The 24,098-nt window shown below is 41.3% G+C and overlaps 1 protein-coding gene across 3 annotated transcripts in view; it reads right to left on the bottom strand.

Annotated features, from left to right (window-relative positions):
• Nucleotides 1–24,098, bottom strand: part of LOC125453929 (contactin-associated protein-like 5) — a 1,220,935-nt gene that overhangs the window by 547,748 nt on the left and 649,089 nt on the right. For all 3 annotated transcript variants that reach the window (XM_048534087.2, XM_048534089.2, XM_048534090.2), the window contains one exon: nt 14,050–14,156. In XM_048534087.2, coding sequence (XP_048390044.1) covers nt 14,050–14,156 — 107 coding nt within the window. The remainder of the gene's footprint in view (nt 1–14,049; nt 14,157–24,098) is intronic.

The following is a 24,098-nucleotide window of genomic DNA, read 5'->3' as shown; positions in this document are numbered from 1 at the left end:
AAGATGGTGCTGCTGTTGGCACAAGGGACAAATGAGAGCCATGGGCCGTGTGCCAACCTTGGGCCGAGTTGGCAGGTGGAGTTGGGAAGGGGTGCGAGAGGGAATGACTAAGGCTGCACAAGTATCCTTCAAAAGCTAATTAGTGCTAAATAATTAGGTGGTGGCCACTTGTGCTTGCACTTTTGTCACAATGACACCATTGGCATGTACACAGAGCTGTCCTGAAATCTATCACTGTCGGCTGGTATCATTTGCCTCATCTGTGCCTGCGACGAGAGCCATGTTACATGCTATTTTTGACGTTCAGTGTAATCATCCTGATAAGGCAAGAGGCCAGAAGAGATCTGTTTAGGGTTAAGCTTTGAAACTCATAGTTTAGAATCATAGAAGTAGGCCATCGGGTCCACACTGACCCTCCAAAGAGGATCCCAACAAGATATACCCAATTTCTTGAACTCTGCATTTCCTGAGCTAATCCACCTAACCAACATATCCCTGGTGGGAGGAAAGTGGAGCACCCAGAGGGCACCTACACAGTTACGGGGAGAACAAGAAAACTCCAAATAGACGGTCACCTGAGGCTGGTATCAAACCGAGGTCTCCAAACCCTTAGTGCTAACCACTTAGCCATCATGCTGCCACACAACACGTCAGTCAGTATGTGGTCAGACAGGCCAGAACGCAAAATTAGAATGAGAATACGTCCATTGTGTGAGAACGAACAAGTTACGGTTTGAATTTATACGGATATCATAAAACTAGAGCAAAGTCTGCATGGGACCTTGAAAGAAATATCAAAGTAAGATTGATATAGAGTGAGAGAGCAAGAGAGAGAAGAAAGACTAACAAATACAAGGGGGAGATATAGAAATAAAATTACAAGGACAGGGATTATTTTATTTGTGTGTAATGTCATGTTATTTCAGCTGGTATGTGATATTTAAGTTGAACAAAGGTCTGTCATACTTTATGATCAATCATAACAACGCAAGATTAATATTCACATAGTAGGTCAGAACATCCCTGAGAAACATCTTAAATGATAACAGTAATAATTATAGAGCAATAACAAGAAGAGTTTTTTTTTTCAAAAACATTTCACTTGAAACAGGTGAGATAGATTTCCCCCCACTGCATCCCAAAACCAGCCCAGCTCGTCCCCACCTGCCTAACCTGTTCTTCCTCTCACCTATTCCCTCCTCCCACCTCAAGCCTCACCTCCATTCCCTATCTACTAACCTCATCCCGCCCCCTTGACCTGTCCGTCCTCCCTGGACTGACCTATCTCCTCCCTATCTCCCTACCCATACTCGCCTCTCCACCTATCTTCTCCTCTATCCATCTTCAGTACGCCTCCCTCTCTCTCCCTATTTATTTCAGAATCCTCTCCCCATCCCCCTGTTCTGATGAAGGGTGTAGGCCCGAAACGTCAGCTTTTGTGCTCCTAAGATGCTGCTTGGCCTGCTGTGTTCATCCAGCTCCACACTTTGTTATCGTGGATTCTCCAGCGCCTGCAGTTCCCATTATCTGAGTCAGCTTTGTGCCACGTTTACAGGGGTTAATCCATGACTTGTCAGATTAAAATAGAATTATAACCCTGATCTCTTTCAGCAGTTGGGAGCTGGTTGCACATTCCTGTCTGGAATCAGAAAGATGAAACTACAAGTATCTGTCTCTGAGGACTTGACAATATGATCAAAGTTGACAACCTAAAATAGTAATGGTTGCATGCTTCTTATTGAATATAGAACATAGAACAATATAGCACAGTACAGGCCCTTCAGCCCACAATGTTGTGCCGATCTTTTACCCTAAACCTTAGGTCTATCAAACCTCCACCGCTACCTTATTCTATCATCTACATGCCTGTCTAATAGCCGGTTAAATGCCCCTAATGAGGTTGATTCCACTACCCTCTCCGGCAATGCATTCCACGCCCCTACCACTCTCTGAGTAAAGAATCTACCTCTGACATCTCTCTTATATTTACATCGTTTCACTTTAAAGCTATGTCTCCTTGTAAAAGCTACCTCCACCCGAGGAAAAAGTCTCTGGCTGTCTACTCCATCTATACCTCTGATCATTTTATACACCTCGATCAAGTCACCTCTCATCCTTCGTCATTCTAAATAGAAAAGCCCTAGCTCTCTCAACCTTTCCTCATAAGACCTTCTCTCCATTTCGGGCAATGTCCTGGTAAAACTCCTCTGCACCTTTTCTAACGCTTCCACATCTTTCCTGTCATGAGGTGACCAGAACTGGACACAATATTCCAGCTGCGGCCGAACCAGGTTTGTGTATAGCTGGAGCATAACTTCATGGCTCATAAATCAATCCCTCTATTAATAAAAGCTAACACACCATGCACCTTCTTAACAACTCTATCCACCTGGGTGGCAGCTTTCAGGGAACTGTGAACATGAACCCCAAGATCCCTCTGCTCCTCCACACTGCCAAGAATCTTTCCGTTAACCCTGTATTCTGCTTTCAAGTTTGTCCTTCCAAAATGAATCACCTCGCACTTTTCAGGGTTAAACTCCATCTGCCACTTCTCAGCCCAACTCTGCATTCTATCAACGCCCCTTTGTAACCTAGAACAGCCCTCTGCACTGTCCACAACATGACCCACCTTTGTATCCCTTCCACTCCTTCATCCAAATCATTTACAAAAATCAGAAATAGAAGAGGACCCAGAACAGATCCTTGTGGTACACCACTTGTAACTGAGCACCAAGTTGAATATTTTCTGTCCACTAGCACCCTTTGTCTTCTAAGGGTCAGCCAATTCTGAATCCATTCTTATGAAAAATATGCCAGTATTTATGGGGTTTTTAAATACATTCGTGGAACGTGGGCATTGCTGGCGGGACCAGCTTTGTACATCCCTAACTGCCCGGAGAAGGTGTTGTTGAGCTACCGCTTGAGCCATTGGCCATCACTGCGGCGTGTGGACACACATACTTGGCTGCTAGGACAGTCATTCTAGGTTTGTGACACAGCAGCACTGAATGATCTGCAATATAACTTCGAAATCAGGAGCAGATGCGGCCGCGGAGGGAGATTGGAGGTGGTGGTTGTCCCGTGCTTCTGCTGCCTTTGTCCATTTAGAATGGACCGGTCACAAGATTAGAACATGGTAAAAGTAGCAGATTTAGAAGTAGTTGTCAGAAGAGCTAGTGAGATACTGTCATGCATTTCATGGAGCGTATCTCTTACTGCCACAGCCCATATGGAAGAAAGAGCAATATCAAAAATACTGGATGGGGTGCCAGTCAGGTTGGCTGATTTTTTCCTGGAGGATGTCCAGCTTCTTCATGCTTCAGGAAATACATTTATCCAGGCAACTTGAGAATATTCCACCACACTGCTGGTTTGTGCCTTGTAGATGGTGGACACTTCAGAATCTGGCATCTGATCTGCTTTCGTAGCTGCAGAAGTTATTTGGCTAGTTTACCTCCATTTCTGGTCAGTGGTAACCCTCAGGATGTTGATGGTGCAGGATTCAGTGTTGGCAATGTCACAGACTATCAAGAAGCCATGGCGAGATTCTCTCTTATTGGAGATGGTCATTGCCTGGCACTTCTGTGGTGCACATGTGACTTGCCACTTGATTGGAAGATTAGATGCTGTCCAGATCTTGCTTCATTTGGGCATGGGCTGCTCCACAACCTGAAAAGTTATAAATGGTGCTGAACATTGTGCAACTCAATGAACATCTCCATCTCTGGCCTCACAATAGAGGGAGAGTCGTTGATTAAATAATTGAAGGTGATTGGACCTAGGGTATTACATTAAATAACTCCCGCAGAGGTGTCCATGAGCTTAGATGATTGACCTCCAACAACTATAAGCATTTTTTTTAATGACATGTCCAACCATCGTTATATCTCTGATTTCTACATACTTCAGTTCTTCTGAGGCTCTTTGATACCAAGAGTGGTCACTTTCACCTCACCTCTGAAAGTTAGATCTTTTAACCATGTTTGAACCAAAGCTGTAATTAGAAGCCAGGTAGCTCTGGCAGAGCCCTTACTAAGAATCAGTGTGCAGGTTATTTCTGAGGCATTAGATTAATTGATAGCATTATTAATTAACCCTTTCATCATTTTTCTGATGATCAAGCATAGATTGACGGGACGGTAGTTGCCTGGATTGGGTTTGTCGTTCTTTTGGTGCGTAGTACATACCAGGGAAATTTCCACTTTGTCGAGTACATGCCAGTGTTGTAACTGTATTGGAGAAGACTGGCTAGGCTTGCAGTAATTTCTACAGCACAAGTCTCCGATACCATTACTGGAATATTGTCAGGGCCCATAGCCTTAGCAGTTTCACGGTCTTCAGGTTTTGTTGGTATCATGTGGATTGAAGCAAATTAGATGAAGATTGGCATCTGTCATGCTGTGAATGCAGGAGGAGACTGAGACAATAAGCTGAATGTCTGTCTTTTCCCTAAGATGGGCAATTTCAAGACCGGGGGCACATTTTTAAGGTGAGAGGAAAAAGATTTAAGAAAGTCATAAGCAGCATTTTTTTGACACAAATGATGGTTTACGCATGGAATGAACTTCCTGAAGAGGTGGATGTGGGTACAATTACACGCTTGAAAAGACATTTGGATGGATACATGAATAGGAAGGGTTTGGAGGTATGTTGGCCGGGACCAGGCAGGTGAGACTAGTTTCATTTGGGATTATGTCCGGGGTGGACTGGTTAGACTGAAGGGTCTGTTTCCGTCTTGTGTGACTCTATAACTCTAAAAGCTAATGTTTAAAACTTTGTGACAAAATTATTCATTCCTGTGAATTGAAATCACCGTTGTCATCTAAACCCCCCAGAGCAGAAAGTGGTCATTCAGCCTATCCATTTTGCACTGACCCTCTAAACAGCATCCCACCTAGACACAGTTCCCTACCCTTGCCCTGTAACCCACCAGCCTGCACATCCCTGGACACTAGATGGAAATTTAGCACGGCCAATCCATTTCACGTGCGCATCTTTGGAAAATGGCAGGAAATCAGAGCATCTGGCATAAACATACACTGACACAGGGAGAATGAGCAAACTCCACGAAGACAGTCACCCAAAAGGGATTGAACCCAGGTTTCTAGTGCTGTGAATCAGCTGTACTAATGGCAGTCCCACCATGCCTGCCACTGTGCTGTGTAGACATAGTCCCAGTTCTCTGGGGAAAACAATGTTACCTTTCATGTACAGAATTAATTCAATTCTGAATCTGCATCCACCATCCTTTTGGCCAATGCATTTCAGACACAACAGCATGAGATGAGAAGATGAAAATTAAAATGCCTATGCTACTGTTGTCAAACTTTATTGGCTAAGACAGCAATTGGTCTTCAAATAGTATTATAACATATTAATGTTCAATTTTTACCAGGAGACTGACCTTGGTTTACTATTGTCACCCAAATAGTGGTATCAGTTTAAAAGAAGCATGTGATCATCACGATACAAATATATCAAATTTTAATCAGATTTCAAGTCCTGGGAACAAAAACCGAACTTTCAACTTACTGCTTCTGACAGAATGGTGCTACCAGTTCTATACTGCTGCACACAGACTCTCATTGTATTTCGGTTCCAGGCTGCTTTCAGGCAAACAACAATCAAACCAATTCTGAACAGTCATTTGATCTAGAAACATTGAATCTGTTTCTCTCTCCACAAATTTTACCTTGCCTGCTTAGATTTTCCAGCACCTTCTGTTTTTGTTTCAGTACAGAACCCTTCTCATTATGGTTCAAAACTCACTAGCTTATTTAAACTTGAGTGAAATTATTTTTAAAATTAGCACTTCTTGCTACAGTTGCACTTTGTTAGCGTGCTAGCAAAAAAAATAAAATAAACAGATTTCAAGAGCATGGGAAGCCTAGATATAGACACATGTAAGAACATAGAACATTACAGCACAGTACAGGCCCTTCGGCCCTCGATGTTGTGCCGAAGAATTATAATGCTTTTATTTGAATCAGTTCCATTACTTTTTAATTCAAAACAAAGATCTGTTCTAAGGTATAAACTTTCCATCGTGAGTCATTCATTACAATCCTCAGATTGTTTTTTCATTCATTCATGGAATGAGGTTGTCGCTGGCTAGGCTGCATTTACTGTCCATCCCTAATTACCCAGAAGGCAATTAAGAGTCAACCACATTGCTGTGTGTCTGGATTTTCCTTCCCAAAAGAGCATTAGTGAGCCAGATGGGCTTTTCCCGACAATTGGCAATGGATTCATGGTCATTGTTAGAATCCTAATTCCAAATATTTTATTGAATTTAAATTCCACCATCTGCCATGGCAGGATTCAAACCCGGGTCCCCAGAACATTATCTGTGCCTCGGGATTGATAGTCCAGTGATTAGATTAGATTAGATTAGATTAGATTGCCTGCAGTGTGGAAACAGGCCCTTCGGCCCAACAAGTCCACACCGCCCCTACCATAAGGTCAATTATTCATATGCTTGAATATATTAGTGTAGAATTTTGAGCATTTCAGAGTGACACAGAAAAACTACAACATAATTCCAGAACAGTTTCGCTGTGATGCCTATGTCTATATCGAGATGCATGCGCCACATGATTTGCTCAGATTTTGTCGACAGCAAGATGAATCATTGCTTTTGCTTGCTTAGGTGACCTCTGATACTTGTCAACCATTATTTAATTGTTCCAGTCTCACCTCCGGGTCAGATGATTATGTGTTCAAGACCCACTCCAAAAACATGAATACCATGATCTCGGCTGGCACGCTGTGACTGGAAGACCATCGACTCATTGAAAGATACTCTTTGGTCGACCTGAAACCTGTTGGTCTTCCAGTGTAAAGAGTAGACCAGGACCTAATGTTGCAGACAGGGACATTCCAAGGTCCAGGATTACGTTCTGAGGGGCTCATTAAAGCATGGGGCAGCTGCTACCAAGGCACAGTGGGGAAAGGCCGTCATCTAAGGTCTTTCTGCTTTGTAGAGTAAGGGACGTTTCAGTTGTCAGCATTGCTTCAAAATAAAATATATTTAAATACATGAGTAGAAAATACCTATGTTTTTATAATTGCGGGAAACCCGAAGGAATTTTAAGTTCCAAAGTGTTTGTTTCTTTTTCCCTCTCCAAAGACTGTAGAGAACTGTCTTATACTTTTTGTACGCACATGGAAAATTTGAATGAATAAAGCATATTTTTGCCAATAAAGAAAAGTTCTGTTCATGTTGGCGCAACTGTAGAGAACCTCTGAAATATATCAACATTTAACATTTTGTTTGTTTTTTTTCTGCAAAGACGCTACAGATATGACTAAGAACTTTTGTATGTACTTGCAAATGATTATAATTTAAGAGTAAAGTATATTTTTGAAATAAAACAAGCACAGTAGTGTACGAATGCTGCGCTGTCCGAGCTGCCATCCTTGAGATGAGATGATAAATCAAGGTTTAGTAAGACCTTCCAGTTGGATACGAGATCATTTGGTACTATTTTAAAGATGTAAAAGGTCAAAACTTATCACTTAATTGACATCACTGACAGATTATCTGGTTGTCCACATATTGCTGCAACCAGGAGTTTGCTGTGTGCAAAGTACGCGCTGTGCTTTCAACATTCAAAAATGTACTTCATTGGCTGTTAAGTCATGACATTGCGATAAATGCAACATGAAAGCAGGAGCTTCTTTTTCTCTTTCCTGTGTGAATCTCAAAAGCTAAAATGCCATGCTGAACACCACAGTAATCTCAAATCTCAGCAAGGGCTGTCTCACTGCAAATTACTTTTGAAATATGGTTACTATTTACTATGAAGTTTCTCACTTGAATTTTGCTCCAGATTAGTGTGCATAAAACCACCTTAAATTACATGAGACAGCAGCCTAGTGAACAGCCTGTGTGTACAGACGAGGCATTGTGTTGCTAGGAAACATTGCGACTACAAAGAAAACAATGTGACCATGATATTCGGATATAACTGAGCGAACAACAACATTCTACTGAAGCCACTGGAATCAAAACCTCACTTCAGGTAACCAAATTCATTCATTCATTTACAAAACATTAATTAACACTGCAAGCAAATACTGACTCAAAAATAAAATCTGGTGTCAGAACCTACATAATCAAATGGTGCAGAATAAATATTATTGTGAGCCATAATCTTGAGAGGCTGGATCAGATAAATCAACACACATAAATAACTCAGAGATAGTGGGAATTGCAGATGCTGGAGAATCTGAGATAACAAAGTGTGGAGCTGGATGAACGCAGCAGGCCAAGCAACATTTTAGGAGCGCAAAAGCTGACGTTTCGGGCATAGACCCTTCATCAGAAAAGGGGGAGGGGGAGAGGGTTCTGAAATAAATAGGGAGAGAGGGGGAGGCGGATTGAAGATAGATACAAGAGAGTTGCAGTGGGAGAGAGAGATCCCCTGAAGTTTGTCCAGAGGGAGGAGAGTAACTTCTTCAGGCTCGACATCCCTGGATACAATTTTAATCTTACTGCGAAGCCGCTTCCATGGATGCCTAACCTGAAGAAGTTACCCTCCTCCCTCTGGACAAACCGCAGGGGATCTCTCTCCCACTGCAACTCTCTTGTATCTATCTTCGATCCGCCTCCCCCCTCTCCCTATTTATTTCAGTACCCTCTCCCCCTTTTCTGATGAAGGGTCTATGCCCGAAACGTCAGCTTTTATGCTCCTAAGATTGGCCTGTTGTGTTCATCCAGCTCCACACTTTGTTATCACATGTAAATAACTGTTGGGGCTGCACAGGCGTGAGACTAGAGGAGTGAGCACTGTGACTAAATGAATAAATACTAAATTGTATTTACTGAAAAATCAGACTTTAACTTTTGTTTTTTTTTTGCAAACTATTATGGTAAAACTAAAGCACTGCTTTGCAAGTAATAGACGTGTTTTAAGTGGCCAATGGAGCTCGTTGATTTTTGAGAGGATTTCTGTTTTATTTTAATATCAGGAAAGCTATTAGTTTATGACTATTATTAAAGTAGGAAATAGGTGACTGAGTGAGAGTTTGAACACAGCAAACACAAAAGCAATCCAACTGCATTACAGCTACCGTGGCATATGAGAGAGGAGATTGTAAAAGTATATAGGGAAAGGAGGATTACAGCAGATAGCTCCAGTTATAAGCCAATGTACTGACACAGACACAATGAGCCTTTGGGTAGCAGTATAATTTATGTGACTTTTAATCAGGAAACATGATATTGTGATAACAGGATAAGAGGATACAGAGATAACAAGGTGTAGAGCTGGATGAACACAGCAGGCCAAGCAGCATCATAGGAGCAGGAATGCTGATGTTTTGGGCCTAGACCCTTCTAGGTTCAATTTGCAGGAATGGTAAACTTAGCTCTTCACACAAAGAGTGAATGGGATAAACAATGATTCGGCATAGAGAAGGACGTTGGAAGGTCTTAGCCAACACTGCAATGCTGGGAAAGTCTAGTTGGTGAGCTCTTAATTTCTCTATGAATGAATGAGTAGCAATGCAATATATCAACTTCCCACATTTCTGAGTAAAGTGCTTCTATGTGAACAAATTACTGCCTGGTTAACAATCAAAGAAGACTGAGGCTGCCAATCTTATGGGTTTTTAATATCACAGGTGATAGTTAATGGGGAAATATATAGAACAACTGGAGACAGAATTGGACTCCTCAAGGACCAAAGTGGATGTGTATGTGTGGATCAGCAAGAGATGGGCAAGGTGCTCGATGAATATTTCTCCTCTGTGTTTACCATGGAGAAAGAAATAAAGACTTAGGAACTTTGAGAATTTAGTGACAGTATCCAGGGGACAGTCTATTTCGCAGTAAAGGAGGCATTGTAAGTATTAGAATGTATGAAGGTGGATAATTCTCCTCATCTAGGTCAGATAGAACCTAGAACCCTGGAAGAGGCTAAGTAAGATATTGCAGAGGCCCTGGCTGATATACTTGCATTAGCATTAGCCATGGATGAATTCCCAGAAGACTGGAGGATAGTGAATGTTGTGCCCTTATTCAAGAAGGACTATAAAGACTAACTTGGAAATTACAGATCAGTAAGCCTAATATCTACTTTAGGTAAGTTACTCAAGAAGATCCTGTGGGATAAGATGTACATGCATTTAGAAAGACAGGGTTTGATGAAGACCAGTCAGCATGGCTTTGTGCATGGGAGATCGTTCCTCACAAATTTGCCAGAGTCCTTTGATGAAGTGACCAGGAAAGCTGATGAGGGCAGGGCGGCAGATGTAATCCATGTGGATTTCACTAAGGCCTTTGACAAGGTTCCATATGGTAGGCTGTTCTGGAAGGCTAGATTGCATGTAACCCAGGGAGAGTTGGCTTGATGGGAGGAAGCAGAGAGTAATCGTGGAAGGATGCTTGTCAGACTGGAGACCTGTGACTAATGATGTGCCTCAGGGGTCAGTGCTGGGCCCATTGTTGTTTGTTATTTATATATATAATGTGGATGAGAGTGTACAAGGCATGATTAGTAAATTTGCAGATGACACTAAAATAAGTGGTATTGTGGAGAGTGAGAAAGATTATCAGAAATTGCAGCAGGATCTTGATCAGTTGAGGAAGGAGGCTGAGAAATAGAAAATGGAGTTTAAAATAGATAAGTGTGTAGTGTTGCATTTTGGAAAGTCAAAGCAAGGTAGGAATTTCATGGTGAATGGTATAGTCTTAAGGAGTGTAGTCGAACAGAGGGACCTTGGAATTCAGGTGCATGGTTCTATGATAAGCAAGTCATAGGTAGACAGGGCAGTGAAGAAGGTTTCTGGAACACTGGCCTTCATCAGTCAGGGCACTGAGTACAGAAGTTGGGAAGTTATATTGCATTTGTACGGGATATTGGTGAGGCCGTGTTTGGAGTATTGTGTTCAGTTTTGGTCACCTCGCTAGGGAAAGAATGTTATTAAACTGGAAAGAGTGCCGAAGAAATTTACAAGCATGTTGCCAGGACTCAAGGGATTGAGTTGCAGGGAGAGGTTGGACAAGCCAGGGCTTTTTCCTTTAGAGCACAGGACACTGATGGGGATCTTATCAAACTGTACAAGATCATGAGAAGCATGAATAGGGTGAATGCACTCAGTTTCTTTCTCCCCCTGGGTTGGGAAATCAAGGACTGGAGAGCATCAGTTTAAGGTAAGAGGGGAAAGAATACATGGGAACCCAAAGGGTAACTTTTTGACGCAGAGGGCGTTAGACATACAGAATGAGCTGCCAGCAGAACTGGCTGAGGCAGAATTTGGATAAATACATGTATTGGAAAGGATTAGAAGGATATGGGCCAAGTGCGGGGAAGTGGAGTTAGCTGGATGGACATTTTGGTTGGAATGGACAAGTTCTGGCCGAAGGGCCTATCTCCATGCTGTAGGATTCTATGACTGTATACATATTCTTGCTACTTAGCACAGAACTGGATTAGATGTCAGCATGTTTGAATTTTCTGCCAAGGATTGCTGCCTTTTTGAACAAGCTTTTGGCTCATGTAGAAATAGACAATAGGTGCAGGAGTAGGCCAATCAGCCCTTCGAACAAGCACCACCATTCATTATGATCATGGCTGATCATCCACAATCAGTATCCTGTTCCTGCCTTATCCCCATAACCCTTGATTCTACTATCTTTAAGAGCTCTATCTATCTCTTTCTTGAAAGTATCCAGAGAGTTGGCCTCCACTGCCTTCTGGGGCAGAGCATTCCATATATCCACCACTCTCTCGGTGAAGAAGCTTTTCCTCAACTCTGTTCTAAATGGCCTACCCCTTATTTTTAAACTGTGTCCTCTGGTTCTGGACTCACCCATCAGCGGAAACATGCTTCCTGACTCCAGAGTGTCCAATCCCTTAATAATCTTATATGTCTCAATCAGATCCCCTCTCATCCTTCTAAACTCAAGTGTATACAAGCCCAGTCGCTCCAATCTTTCAACATATGATAGTCCCGCCATTCCAGGAATTGGCCTCGTGAACCTACGCTGCACTCCCACAATAGCAAGAATGTCCTTCCTCAAGTTTGGAGACCAAAACTGCACACAATACTCCAGGTGCGGTCTCACCAGAGCCCTGTACAGCTGCAGAAGGACCTCTTTGCTCCTATACTCAATTCCTCTTGTTATGAAGGCCAGTATGCCATTAGCTTTCTTCACTGCCTGCTGTACCTGCATGCTGGCTTTCATTGACTGATGTACAAGAACACCTAGATCTCGTTGTGCTTCCCCTTTACCTAACTTGACTCCATTGAGATAGTAATCTGCCTTCCTGTTCTTGCCACCAAAGTGTATAACATACATATGAAATATGAATTAACCGCAACCCTTCTAAGAGTTGAACAAATTTAGGAATATGGGTGATACCTCTCCCTACAAGGGGAGGTGGTATTGGATGATGGAGCACACAACCAGAATTTCTGGTTTCCCCTGAAATGGCTCTGGCTATTTCTTTGAATCTGTTTTAGTTTGTCTCTCAGGGCATGGGGAATTGGATTTTGCTTTCTGAGGTAGCATTTAGTGTCATTGATTCAAGGCTGGAACAATTAAAAGTTCAGTGAAAGTGAAATAAAATTTTTGAACCAGTTGTCTTTTCCCCATCTGTGTTTTTTTCTTTATTCACTCACAGGATGAAGTTGTCGCTGACTATGCAGAATTTATTGCCCATCCCTAATTGCCCAGAGGGCAGTTTTAAAGTCAAGCACATTGCTGTGGGTCTGGTGTCACATGTAGGCCAGGCCAGGTAAGGATATCAGTTTCCTTCGCTAAAGGACATTTATGAACAAGGTGGACTTTTCCCCAACAATCAGCAATAGATTCATGGTCATCATTAGATTCTTACTTCCGAATATTTCACTGAATTCAAATTCCACCATCTGCCACGGCAGGATTTGAACGTGGGTCCTCAGAACACTGTCTGGGTCTCTGGGTTAACAGCCTATTGCCTCCCCCAGTTTGTCCTCCTTTATACACAAGCCATGTATTCACCAGGGGCTTGCAGTGTAAAGTACGCACACGTCCAAATGGAAGGCTCGAAGATCTACCAGGCTGACACTGCTGTCACTTTGTTAAACTATTCTTCAAAGAGAAAAAGTGCAGAACGTGCAGTAACGTCACACTGAAGTGGTGCAATGACATTATGGAAGGGTATGAACAGTACCATGGTGCCATATACTACCTACAAGTGCTAAAGGAAATCTTTCTATGAAATGCCTCACGAAGTACAATGCCTTTTCAGCAAGAGAATATGCAACCTCACCACCAAATCACCAAAAACTAAGTAAGCACAGCTTTGTTAAGCAATAGAATGCCATTAAAGAGTAGCCATTACTATGGTTTAAATATATTTATGAGTTACAACAAATAGGCAGATCAATGTTGGGTAGGCTTGATTCCAAGATCCATTATTCAATATCCTCAGCTCAGAAATCCGCAAAACCAAATGTCTTTCGATCTCTCTCATCTCCATTAAGATGTATCTTTCAACATTCCCCTTTGATTAACCTTCTAGTTATCAACACTATGGCCTTATTAAACAAAGTTTTCTTCAGTGTCAAAGTTTGCTTCGTATTGCTTCTGGTTTCGTATTTTGTATTATCTTCAAGGTATTATATCAGCACAAATTGTTGTAATTGTCAACTGCAACTACGGAGAAACATACAGTTCCCACTTCTCTTTCAAATGTGATGGAGAGACTGCCTGTATAGAAAAGCTGCCCTCCTTTCAGCTTGAGATACAAATTCAATGTTAAGTTCCAGCTGCTTCATTGAATTTTCCAGTTCATCCGATGGAGTGTGCATGTCATCAGATAGCAACAGTGTATGAGACATCTGCTAAAGGAAACAAATGAACCTTTACCTGACAGCAGGAAGAGAAAGGAATGATACTTCAAGGCTGCGTCATAACATTTTCTTCGTGATCATAATTCAATCCAATCACAGTTGTTTGAATCAAAATACAATTTAAACTGCATTAACTGTTCATTTTGCATAAAAACCAAATCACTGCAATTCCATGTTCTGCAGAGAAAATTAAGGGGTACTTACAGCTGTGGCAAGTTTCTCCTGTATAGCCTGTCCCCGCACAGTCACAGTAAAATGTACTCCAGGACTGGGAGCATTCTCCACCATGCTCACAATAATTTGGTAAGCACCTATAATTACAAGAGTTCGCATTAAGATGATCGATCTCGGTTACCACTATGTCACAAGTGTCAGAACATGTCCCACTAGAAAACCAGTTAACAATTTAAACAGACACGACACCCGATGCTCTCACTGGTAACAGAAGGAAAAACAACTTAAGTTATCTTCATGAGAAACAAAACTAAAAATTGCTGGAAAAGGTCTGGCAGCATCTGACAGAAATCAGAGTTAACATTTCAAGTTGAGAGACTCAACCTCCAAACTCAGAACCCTGTTCCAAGGAAGGATCATTCAAACTGAAACATTAATTCTGATTTCTCTCCACAGATGCTGCCAGACCTGCTGAAATTTTCCCACAATTTCTCTTTGTTGTTTCTGATTTACAGCATCCGCAGTTCTTTTGCTTTTTTCATCTTCATCAAAAACATTAGTTGTTTCTGAAATTATCTAACATTTGATATTCTCCACAGATTGAGTTAAAACATTTGATTTAACTTCGTGAAAAATACATGCAATTTTCGGATCTAAAGTTGTAAAACAAAAACAAACTTTATGCATAAAATTTGTTCCAGGCTTTGCTCATAAAATAACAGTGTTCCAACAGTGCAGAACAACCTGCAAATTGACCAGACATTAGTAGTAAGGTTAAGAAACCCCAATGATTGTGAATCCCCACAAACTGATTTGGTGCTTTTCCATTGGCATCTCACACTTTACACGCACACATCATTTGTTAGATGAAGTGAATTCAAATAATTATTGATAATTTAACTTTAGAGTTCTGAGAGTCATAAAGCCACAGTTTTGCTGGTCCATTGTATTGGCACCTGTCATCAAATATGCATCTATTCAAACTCCGTTTTCCAGCATTTATCCTTAAATGCTGTGTCATTTCACTAGCTCACCTAAATGTTTCTCGTATGTCTTGAAGGGTTCCACTTCTTTCAGCCTTTTAGGCAGTGTGTTCTAGAGACCACAATCCTCTGGATGATTCTTTTCCCCAATAAATCCCTCTTAAAGCTCCTGCTCCTTACCTAAGAACTGAGCCCCAAGGTCATGGACCCAAAGAGAAATTGTTTTTCCCTATCCACACTGCCTATGCCCCACGGAAACTTGTTTGCTTCAATTAGAAGCCCCATGGCTTTCTCTGCTTTAAGGAAAATATTCTCAGCCGATATACCCTCTCTCTCTCTCGTCATCACTGAATTGTTCCAGCCCAGGCAACACAGAATCACTGTATCATTGAATTTTACGGTACAGTAGGAGGCTATTCAGCCCACTGTGTCTGTACCAGCTCCTGAAAGAGCTATTCAGCTTGTCCCATTCTCCAGCTCTATCTCCATAGACCTCTAACACCATAAATTTCAAGCATATGTCCAGCTCTCTTTTGAAACCTCCAATGGAATCCACCTCCATCACTTTCCCAGGCAGCACATTCTAAATCCTAACAAGTCTCTCAGTGAAGAAGTTTCTCCTTATCTTACTCCTAGCTCCCTTGGTGACAGTCTTAGAGCTGTGATCCCTAGTTACTCTCTTACCAGTTAATGAAACCAAAATATCCTTCCTTACACTGTCAAAATTGTTTGCAATATTGAATACCTCAATAGGGTCACCTCTTAATCTTCTCTGGTCCAAGGAGAATAAGCCCAAGCTCTCTAATTTTTCCTTGTAGCTAAAATATCCCTCGATCCTGGTATCGTTCTAATAAATCTCCAATGAACATCCTTCCTTAGACAAGGAGTTCAGATTTTAACATTATATTCCAAGTGTCATCTGATCAATGATTTGTAGAGGTGTAGCATCATTCCCTTGCTTTTTTGAAAGTTGAAGCAAATGAAGCAGCCTGCAGGGATGGGGTCAGACTCTCACAAAACCAGGATTTTTTGTTTCCATTGCAGTTACTGGGGTCTTAAAGAAGTGGAAGTTGCTTTTCCCTCTCTTGATTACAGCTAAAAGTTGGGGGTCCTCTTCCTGCTGTCGGAATTACATATGAAAAATCTGTTTCTCTGAATTTTTCTTCATAGAGGGGTTGCGGGATGTTACTACATTGGACCAGTTAATTAGTAATATTTACTGTATCTATTGTTTGGCTGATTCAACAAAGTTGCAGCTAAGGCAATTATTTTCATTATTTTTCTGCAATGAATGGAGGGATATGGACCAATGGCAGGCAGAAGGGATTAGATTTATTTGGTGCCAGGTGTGGCACAACATCATGGGCTGAAGGGCCCATTCCTGTGCTGGACAGTTCTATGTCCTTTTGTATTTTAACGACAGTGTATGAATAAAGTGTGCTTTGCTTTAAATCTGGCAGTTTGATCAGTCAAATTGCATCTGGACGGCAACACCTTATTCTTGCCTTTAAACATAGAAAAGGTTAGTGTATAAAATAAATAAACACTGAAAGAATTGTGGATGCTGGAAATCAGGAACAAAAACAAAGTTTCTGGAAAAGCTCAGCAGGTCTGGCAGCATCTGTGAAGGAAAAAACAGAGTTAACATTTCGGGTCCAGTGACCCTTCCACAGAAACCAGTCACTGGACCCGAAACGATAACTCTGTTTTTGTCTTCACAGATGCTGCCAGACCAGCTGATCTTTTCCAGCAACTTTGTTTTTGTTAGGGTCTAGACTGTCTTCTTAATATATTTTGAGGGGGTTTGGTCTGGTCTATGACACTCAGCAGCCACATTTGTCACCACCTTCTAATTCTGGAAAGGTAGTCGCAAATATTTTATTGAGTTCCTTGGCTGTAGATCGCCTTTCCCTCAGTGAGAAGTTACCCTGCATGCTTCTGATGGGCTCCACTCCGTCCTTTGTTAATCTTTCACAATTACTATGTTTGAAGAACATTTTACTATTTGTTTTAGTACAGCCTATCATCCTTTCCTTACGCTTCCTCTTAGCCTTTCTGATTCCAGCTTTTTCCTCTGTCCATACCCTTTTTGATTCCTGTTGCTATTATTATTGCAGTATGCATTATATGTCTCTTTCATAGAATCTCGACAGTATGGGAGCGGGATATTCCACCCATCGGATCAACACTGACACTCTGAAGAGTACCCACCCACACTCACTCCCTTCCTCATGCCCATAACCCCGCACCATGCCCATAATCCGCCTAACCTGCACATTTTTAGGCTATGGCAGGAAACAAGAGCACCCAGAGGAATGCAGACACAGGGTGAATGTTACAAATTCTATACAACAGTCGCCCAAGGCTGGAATTCATCCCAATTTCATGGTGCTATGTTAACCACTGAGCCATCATGCCACCCCTGTTTTTCTCCTAATTTTCTTATCAATAATTTCTCAGTAAATCTCTTCTGCACCATCTCTGATGCAATGGTGACTAGAACTGTGCACAATAGTCCAGCTGTGGCCTAACTAATGCTAGGTGCAGCTTAATAGGACTAGCACTGTAAATATTCAGGAATACAAGGCTTAGCATGTTGTGACAAGTGACTCACCTCTTCATTCTCCAGAGAGTTTCCGTAACCTACAAGCCTCCACAAAAGATTATGAGGGAATACTCTCCACGAGATTAGGGCAGCAAAAACAACTCAATAAATGCACTAACTGTCAGGACAAAGTAGCTCATATAACGGGCATCCCATAAACACATTAAACATTGAAAACAGGAGCAGAAATAGGCCACTTGGCCCTTTGTGTATGTTCTGCTATTCAATATGATCATGGCTGATTATCAAACCAATGTCCTGTTCCAACTTTTCCCTCATACCTTTTGATCCCTTTAGCTCTAATGATGTCCAGTCCTTCTTGAAAACACATTTAGTATTTTGGCTTCAAATGCTTTTTGTAGTAGATAGTTCTATTGGCTCATCACTCGCTAACATTCATTCCCTTCACTGTGCATCATCTACAAGTTGGGCTATAAGCAGTCCGAGAGACTTGTTCAGTAGCAGTTCCAAACCTGTGAACGATCCTATATAGAATACCACATGTGAATACCACTACAAAGCACCCAACCAAGTCACTAACCTTTCATACTTGGGAACATATTGTCCTGGCCATGGGGCCAGAGTCCTGAGAGAGGATATGAATAAACCCACTCTACCCACCAGCATTTTCCTCTACCTGGCATGTAAAAAATGCAATAATAATAAATGTTAAGCAAAACATTTCATCTGAAACAATCTTTCTATTATGTTCAAACAAACATATGTGCACACAAGGTGCTGCACTCAGTTAATACCTCATACAATGATCTTTTTTCTCTCTCCAATGACCAATTCATGCCACTCATTTCAATGATATGGACATGTTGGTGTTAGAATGGGGTGGACAAAGTCAGAAATCACACAACACCAGGTTATAGACCAACAGGTTTATTTGAAATCACAAGCTTTCGGAGCGCTACTCCTTCTTCAGATGAAGGTTGACTTCACCTGATGAAGGAGCCGCACTCCTAAAACTTGTGATATCAAATAAACCTGTTGGACTATAACCCTGGTGTCATGCGACTTCTAACTCATTTCAATCACACACTATAGGAGGAATGTAGCAACCATAACAATATACCTATACATTCCATCACAGTTCCCGGTCATGTTCTATTTTGTCTGTCTCTTAATCTATTACTAGGAATTTTACAGAATGTAACAAGCCCATTTTTTCCTTGTGACTGCCCCGAGTAAGTAATTTTTCTCATCGCAATCATCACTTCTCTCTTCATACTCTAGTTCAAGGACTCTCACATTGATCATCCTTCTTGCCCAAATAATTTTGCGCACGTCGGTAGGAACATAACTCAAACACCTCTGATCCTTCCATTACTTTAGTATTCAAGGTCTAATTTCTACAGTGGCACAACAGCATGCATAGATTTAAACATTCTACTTAATACTTTCTGATTTTATAATTGTACAGAAAAGGTTATCTATACTTGCAGTCTCTAAGCTAGTCTCCAGGCTAGCTTATTTCCCTTTTTCTAAAAAAAAGATGTTGAGCAGATTTTGCTGCAAAACTAAACTATGTTAATGACAAAACTATTCTTAATGCTCAAATCAACACAACAGTTTCGGATGACTGCAAGGTATCCTGAGAGTTCTGATGTGTTTGCGTTATTAAAATGGCACCTTACCCACGTGCTTTCCATTGTTTTGAAGACTTTACTGCATATGCACCCATTCAACAGAATGTTACCACAGCAAGTTACTTAGTAATTAAGAATGTAGGCACAATTTTACCAAGATCATAATTGCTAATGAATTACCAATCAAAATATCCAGCCTGTAAAAGGAGCAAATATACTCAGTGCATTTCATTCCTACAAGTTTTGAATCTTTGTGGAGAATTAAAACAAAATCAAAATTGCTTTTATTTAAATAACTTTACTGCATCAGGTTTTCTTCTCCCTCGCTTAAGCAAATCTTTCCTTTCTATCCCTTTAGTTCTCTTTCTGCACGACTTGATTCAAATTCATCCAATTTCCTTCTCTGCCATCCGATGTTTCACTAACAGCCAGATGTGATCCAGCTCTCAGAAAACAGGGATAAGCTCCAGAAATCTGAAGCACAAAGTGATTTGATTTGATTTGTTTTGATTTATTATTGCCACATGTACCTAGCTACAGTAATAAATCAAATCAAATCATGTTTGAGATTTGAGATTTAGGATTCGGGAGTCCAAGTTCAGGATTCTCTTGAGGTTAACATGCAGGTTCAGGTGGCATTCAGGAAAGCAAGTGCAATAGTTGTATTCATTTCAAGAGGGCTAGAATACAAGAGCAGAGGCATCCAGCTGAGGCTGTAGGAGGTTCTGTTCAGACCGTATTTGGAATATAGAGCAGTTTTGGGCTTCCATGTCTGATTAAGGATGTGCAGGCATTGAAGGGGGTCCAGAGCAGGTTGACAAGAATGATCTCGGGGTTGACGGGCTTGTCATATAAGGAGCCTCTAAGGACTCTAGATCTGTACTTGATGCAGTTTCGAAGGAATGGGGTGGGGGAGAGGGGGTGGATCTGATTGATACTTACAGAATACTGAGTGGCCTGGAAAGAGTGGATGTGCAGATGTTTTCACTAGTAGGAGAGATGAAGAGTCAAGGGCACAGCTTCAGAGTTAAAGGATGTCCCTTTTGAGTGGTTAAACTGTGGGACTTATTTAGTTTAAATCAAAGATAGATAGATTCTTCAGTAGTAAGGAGATCAAGGGTTATGGGGGAAGGCAGGAGAATGAGGTTAAGAAACATATCAGGCACAATTGAATGTTAGAACAGACTCAATGGTCCAAATGGCTTAATTCTGCTCCTAGGTCTGATTGTGTATTGATGCACAATTTTCTTAATTTGTCACTTTAACATACCATATTGTGTTCCTTTGTAAGCATGGGTGCTGCACAGTTTCTGCTCTCTTCAAGAATCTACAGTGTGAACTGAAACATTAACATTGATATTTTCTTCACAGATGCCGCCAGACCTCCTGAGCTTTTCCAGCAACTTCTGCCTTTGTTGCCACTGTGAGAATTGCTTCGAAATAGCTTGCCATTCTGAGGGAAATCCAGTCAAATTGTCTGGATTTCTTTTAAAATTTTAACAATTTTGAACTCCTCAAATGGTCAATCTTTTGTCAAATTCAGTAATAACTTTAAAGACCAATAATGTTTTAATATCCTTTTCAAACAATCGATCAAAATGTGAACAGTGCCTCCAAGTTAAATTACAGGCCTGAATGAATATTTAAAAACACAGAGAAGAAGACATAATTAACTCAGCAATAATAATAATCCAAATGTAAAAATTAGAAGCTATTAATGCTGTAAATGCAGAAGGCGTTTTGCCTTCTAAGCTGAACCTGATATCCTGTCAATAAAGCACTCGAAGGTGAAAACTTTCTATTTCTTCATGTTGATGTTTTTGAAGGTTTTGTTTTCAATTTTAAAAGGACTCCAGGCATTTAACTCACTTTTATTTATTACACAGGAGATCCTAATCACTTCAATAAAACCTACATCTACTTTAAAATGCAGCATGCAACAACTAAAACTGAAAGAACAATTGATTTTTAATGTGTGTATTTCTAGCCTATCAATGAGACACGTCTGCTTGAGTACACCAACGGGGCCTAAATTTAAACTTGTTTTTCAGCTGAAGCAACATTCAGGTATGATCTCTCACAAACAGATACTAAACCATTATAAGTGAGAAGCAGCTGTTTTAATGTCTTTTTAATGATTATGTGTTTCTTGGCATATAGCCATTGGTTTTCATTTGTGAGTCATGTGTTGGCCTTGATGATTTATTAAACTGAAGTGTTCCATGCTGATACAATGCAAAGTGGGCACCTGGATCCCCTGTAACAATAGCCTTCCCTTTCAATACACATGGAATAAAAGCTTCCCTTTGATTTAATTGAGTCATAGACCTCTATGTGAGTTTCTCTTACATGTCAACTTGGAACAAGGAGGTGCTGTGGTGCGCTGTATCTGAACCAGAAATCCACGGTTTTAGTCCTATTTCAAAGGTGCATTCATATTTCAGCCGAACAAGCTGAACATCAACCTGCAGTTCTTTCCCACAGAGGCCAACGGTAGATGGTGAGAGATGGAAAAATTCTTGGTCATGGGGTAGAAAGTTGAAGCCTCTATCATTGCAATCCAAAGTTGCCCCGTGTATAAGAGTGCATGCTATACAGTAACATTAACTCCCTCATTACCCACGCCATCGAACATGTCATCAGCTTGACGCCCTCAATGTTGGTCAATATTCTTGCAGCATCATTGGCAAACACTGACCAAAACATCTCCAGCCACCAATACTGTAAAGCCAATAGCTTTACTTAAAAATGAAGAAGTTCAAAAGAGACAATAGGAACTGCAGATGCTGGAGAATCCGATTAAACAAGGTGTGGAGCTGGATGAACACAAAAGGCCAAGCAGCATCTTAGGAGCAGGAAAGCTGACAATTCGGGCCTAGACCCTTCAGCAGAAATGGGGGAAGGGAAGAGTGTCCTGAAATAAATAGGGAGGGGGGGATCGAAGATGGATAGAGGAGAAGATAGGTGGTGAGGAGACAGACAAGTTAAAGAGGTGGGGATGGAGCCAGTAGAGGTGAGTGTGGGTGGGGAGGTAGGGAAGAGATAGATCAGTCCAGGGAGGACGGACAGGTCAAGGGGCGGGATGAGGCTAGTAGGTAGGAAATGGAGGTGCGGCTTGAGGTGGCTCCATCGCCGCCTCATTAACTTGTCTGTCTCCTCTCCACCTATCTTCTCCTCCATCCATCTTCGATCCGCCTCCCCCTCTCTCTCTATTTATTTCTGAACCCTCTTCCCCTTCCCCATTTCTGATGAAGAGTCTAGGCCCGAAATGTCAGCTTTCCTGCTCGTTGGATAAGTTCAAAGTTCATTCCATCAGATGACCATCTGTCACTATTAATATCGGTCAGCAGCTGCTGCCTTTCTCAAGACTTTTTCACTTGAAGTTATCTTCGCCTTCAATAGTGATGGTTCCTGTCATGAAGAGCCATATTAATATAAGATTATAAGAATCTGGAGCAAAGGGAAGCCACTTGGTCTTTTGAGGATGTTCCTCTGTTCAATCAAATCCTGGCTTATCTGATTGTGGCCTCAAGTTCACTTTTCTGCTTTGTTGATCAAAAATCTGTCGAACCTAGCCTTGAAAGTACTTGATGACCCAGCCTCTATTGCTGTGGAATAGCACAGCCAAGATTAACAAGCCTCTGAGAGACAAATTTTTCTCTCATCTGTGCCTTAAGTCTGATATCTCCTGCTGAGACCTGGTGTCAAACATAACGAACCTGTGAAGTGCCCTGAGGTGCTTTACTGTACAAAAGGCACTATCTAAATACATGTTGTTGCAGATACTGTACCAAAAACAAGTCACGCAAGTCTGCGTCTTATTATTTTGCAACGTAGTTTTAGATTCCTCCATGAGGAGAAACATCCCTCTCCCATGTACAGCAGTTTCCCAACTCTGATTCTACACTGAGCTGCACAGTAAATAAGATGTAAGGGGCTGAATTGTCTTGGTCACTTGTAAGTGTGAATAGAGAAGAACAGGCACCATCATCCAGTCATAAAGAGTGTCCTGTGGAGGGAATCCACTCCATCCCTCCCACCCAAAACAAAGCTGCTCTGCCTGCCCTTTCTCTTAGTTTTTTTATGCATTTTTTAATAAGCTACCTCCCATTTGCTTACACTAATACTGCAGCATCTCAGCTGCTTTGCGGCTCTTAATTGACTTGTCAGCTTCAACACCATGTCCACCATTTTTACATGGATCAGAAATCAGTCTCCATGACAACTAATGGAGCTCCAACATGAAAATCTTAATATTAATCAGGGTTCTCACTGGAGGTAAGTTTCTAACTTGGAAACAATCCAGGTCCCCGTTCCCATCACCATCATGAAAACTGAACCTTTTCTTCACCGTATGACTCGCATGATTTCTTTTCTACAGAATCCGTCAGTACAACATGTATTTAGATAGCATCTTCAGAATCGTAAAGCACCTCGGGACACTTCACAGATGCATTATCAGCGAATGTTTGACGTCAAGTCACAGAAGGAGATCTCAGTTACAGTGGCCAAAGACCTAGTCAAAGTGGTAGGCAACGGCCCCGGTGGTATTATTGCTAGATAATTAATCCAGAGACCCAGGTAATGTTTTGGGGACATGTGTACCAATACCACTATGGCAGTTAATGGAATTTTAATCCAATAATAATGTAGAAATAAGGGTCTAATGATGACCATGAAACCACTGTTGATTGTCAGGAAAAATCTCATCTTATTCATCAATGTCATTTAGGGAAAGAAATCTGCCATCCTTACCCAGTCTGACCTACTTGTGACTCCAGGCTCACAGCAATGTGGTCTATGCTTAATTGCATTAGCAATGGGCAATAAACACTGGCTGAGGTAGTGATGCCCACATTCCATGAATGAATTTCAAAAAAGCTATTAATGGGCATC

The sequence above is a fragment of the Stegostoma tigrinum genome, chromosome 7, assembly GCF_030684315.1.
Source record: "Stegostoma tigrinum isolate sSteTig4 chromosome 7, sSteTig4.hap1, whole genome shotgun sequence".
Lineage (NCBI taxonomy): Eukaryota > Metazoa > Chordata > Chondrichthyes > Orectolobiformes > Stegostomatidae > Stegostoma > Stegostoma tigrinum.
The sequence above is the reverse complement of the archived record's forward strand: the minus strand, read 5'-3'. Positions and strand labels throughout refer to the sequence as shown.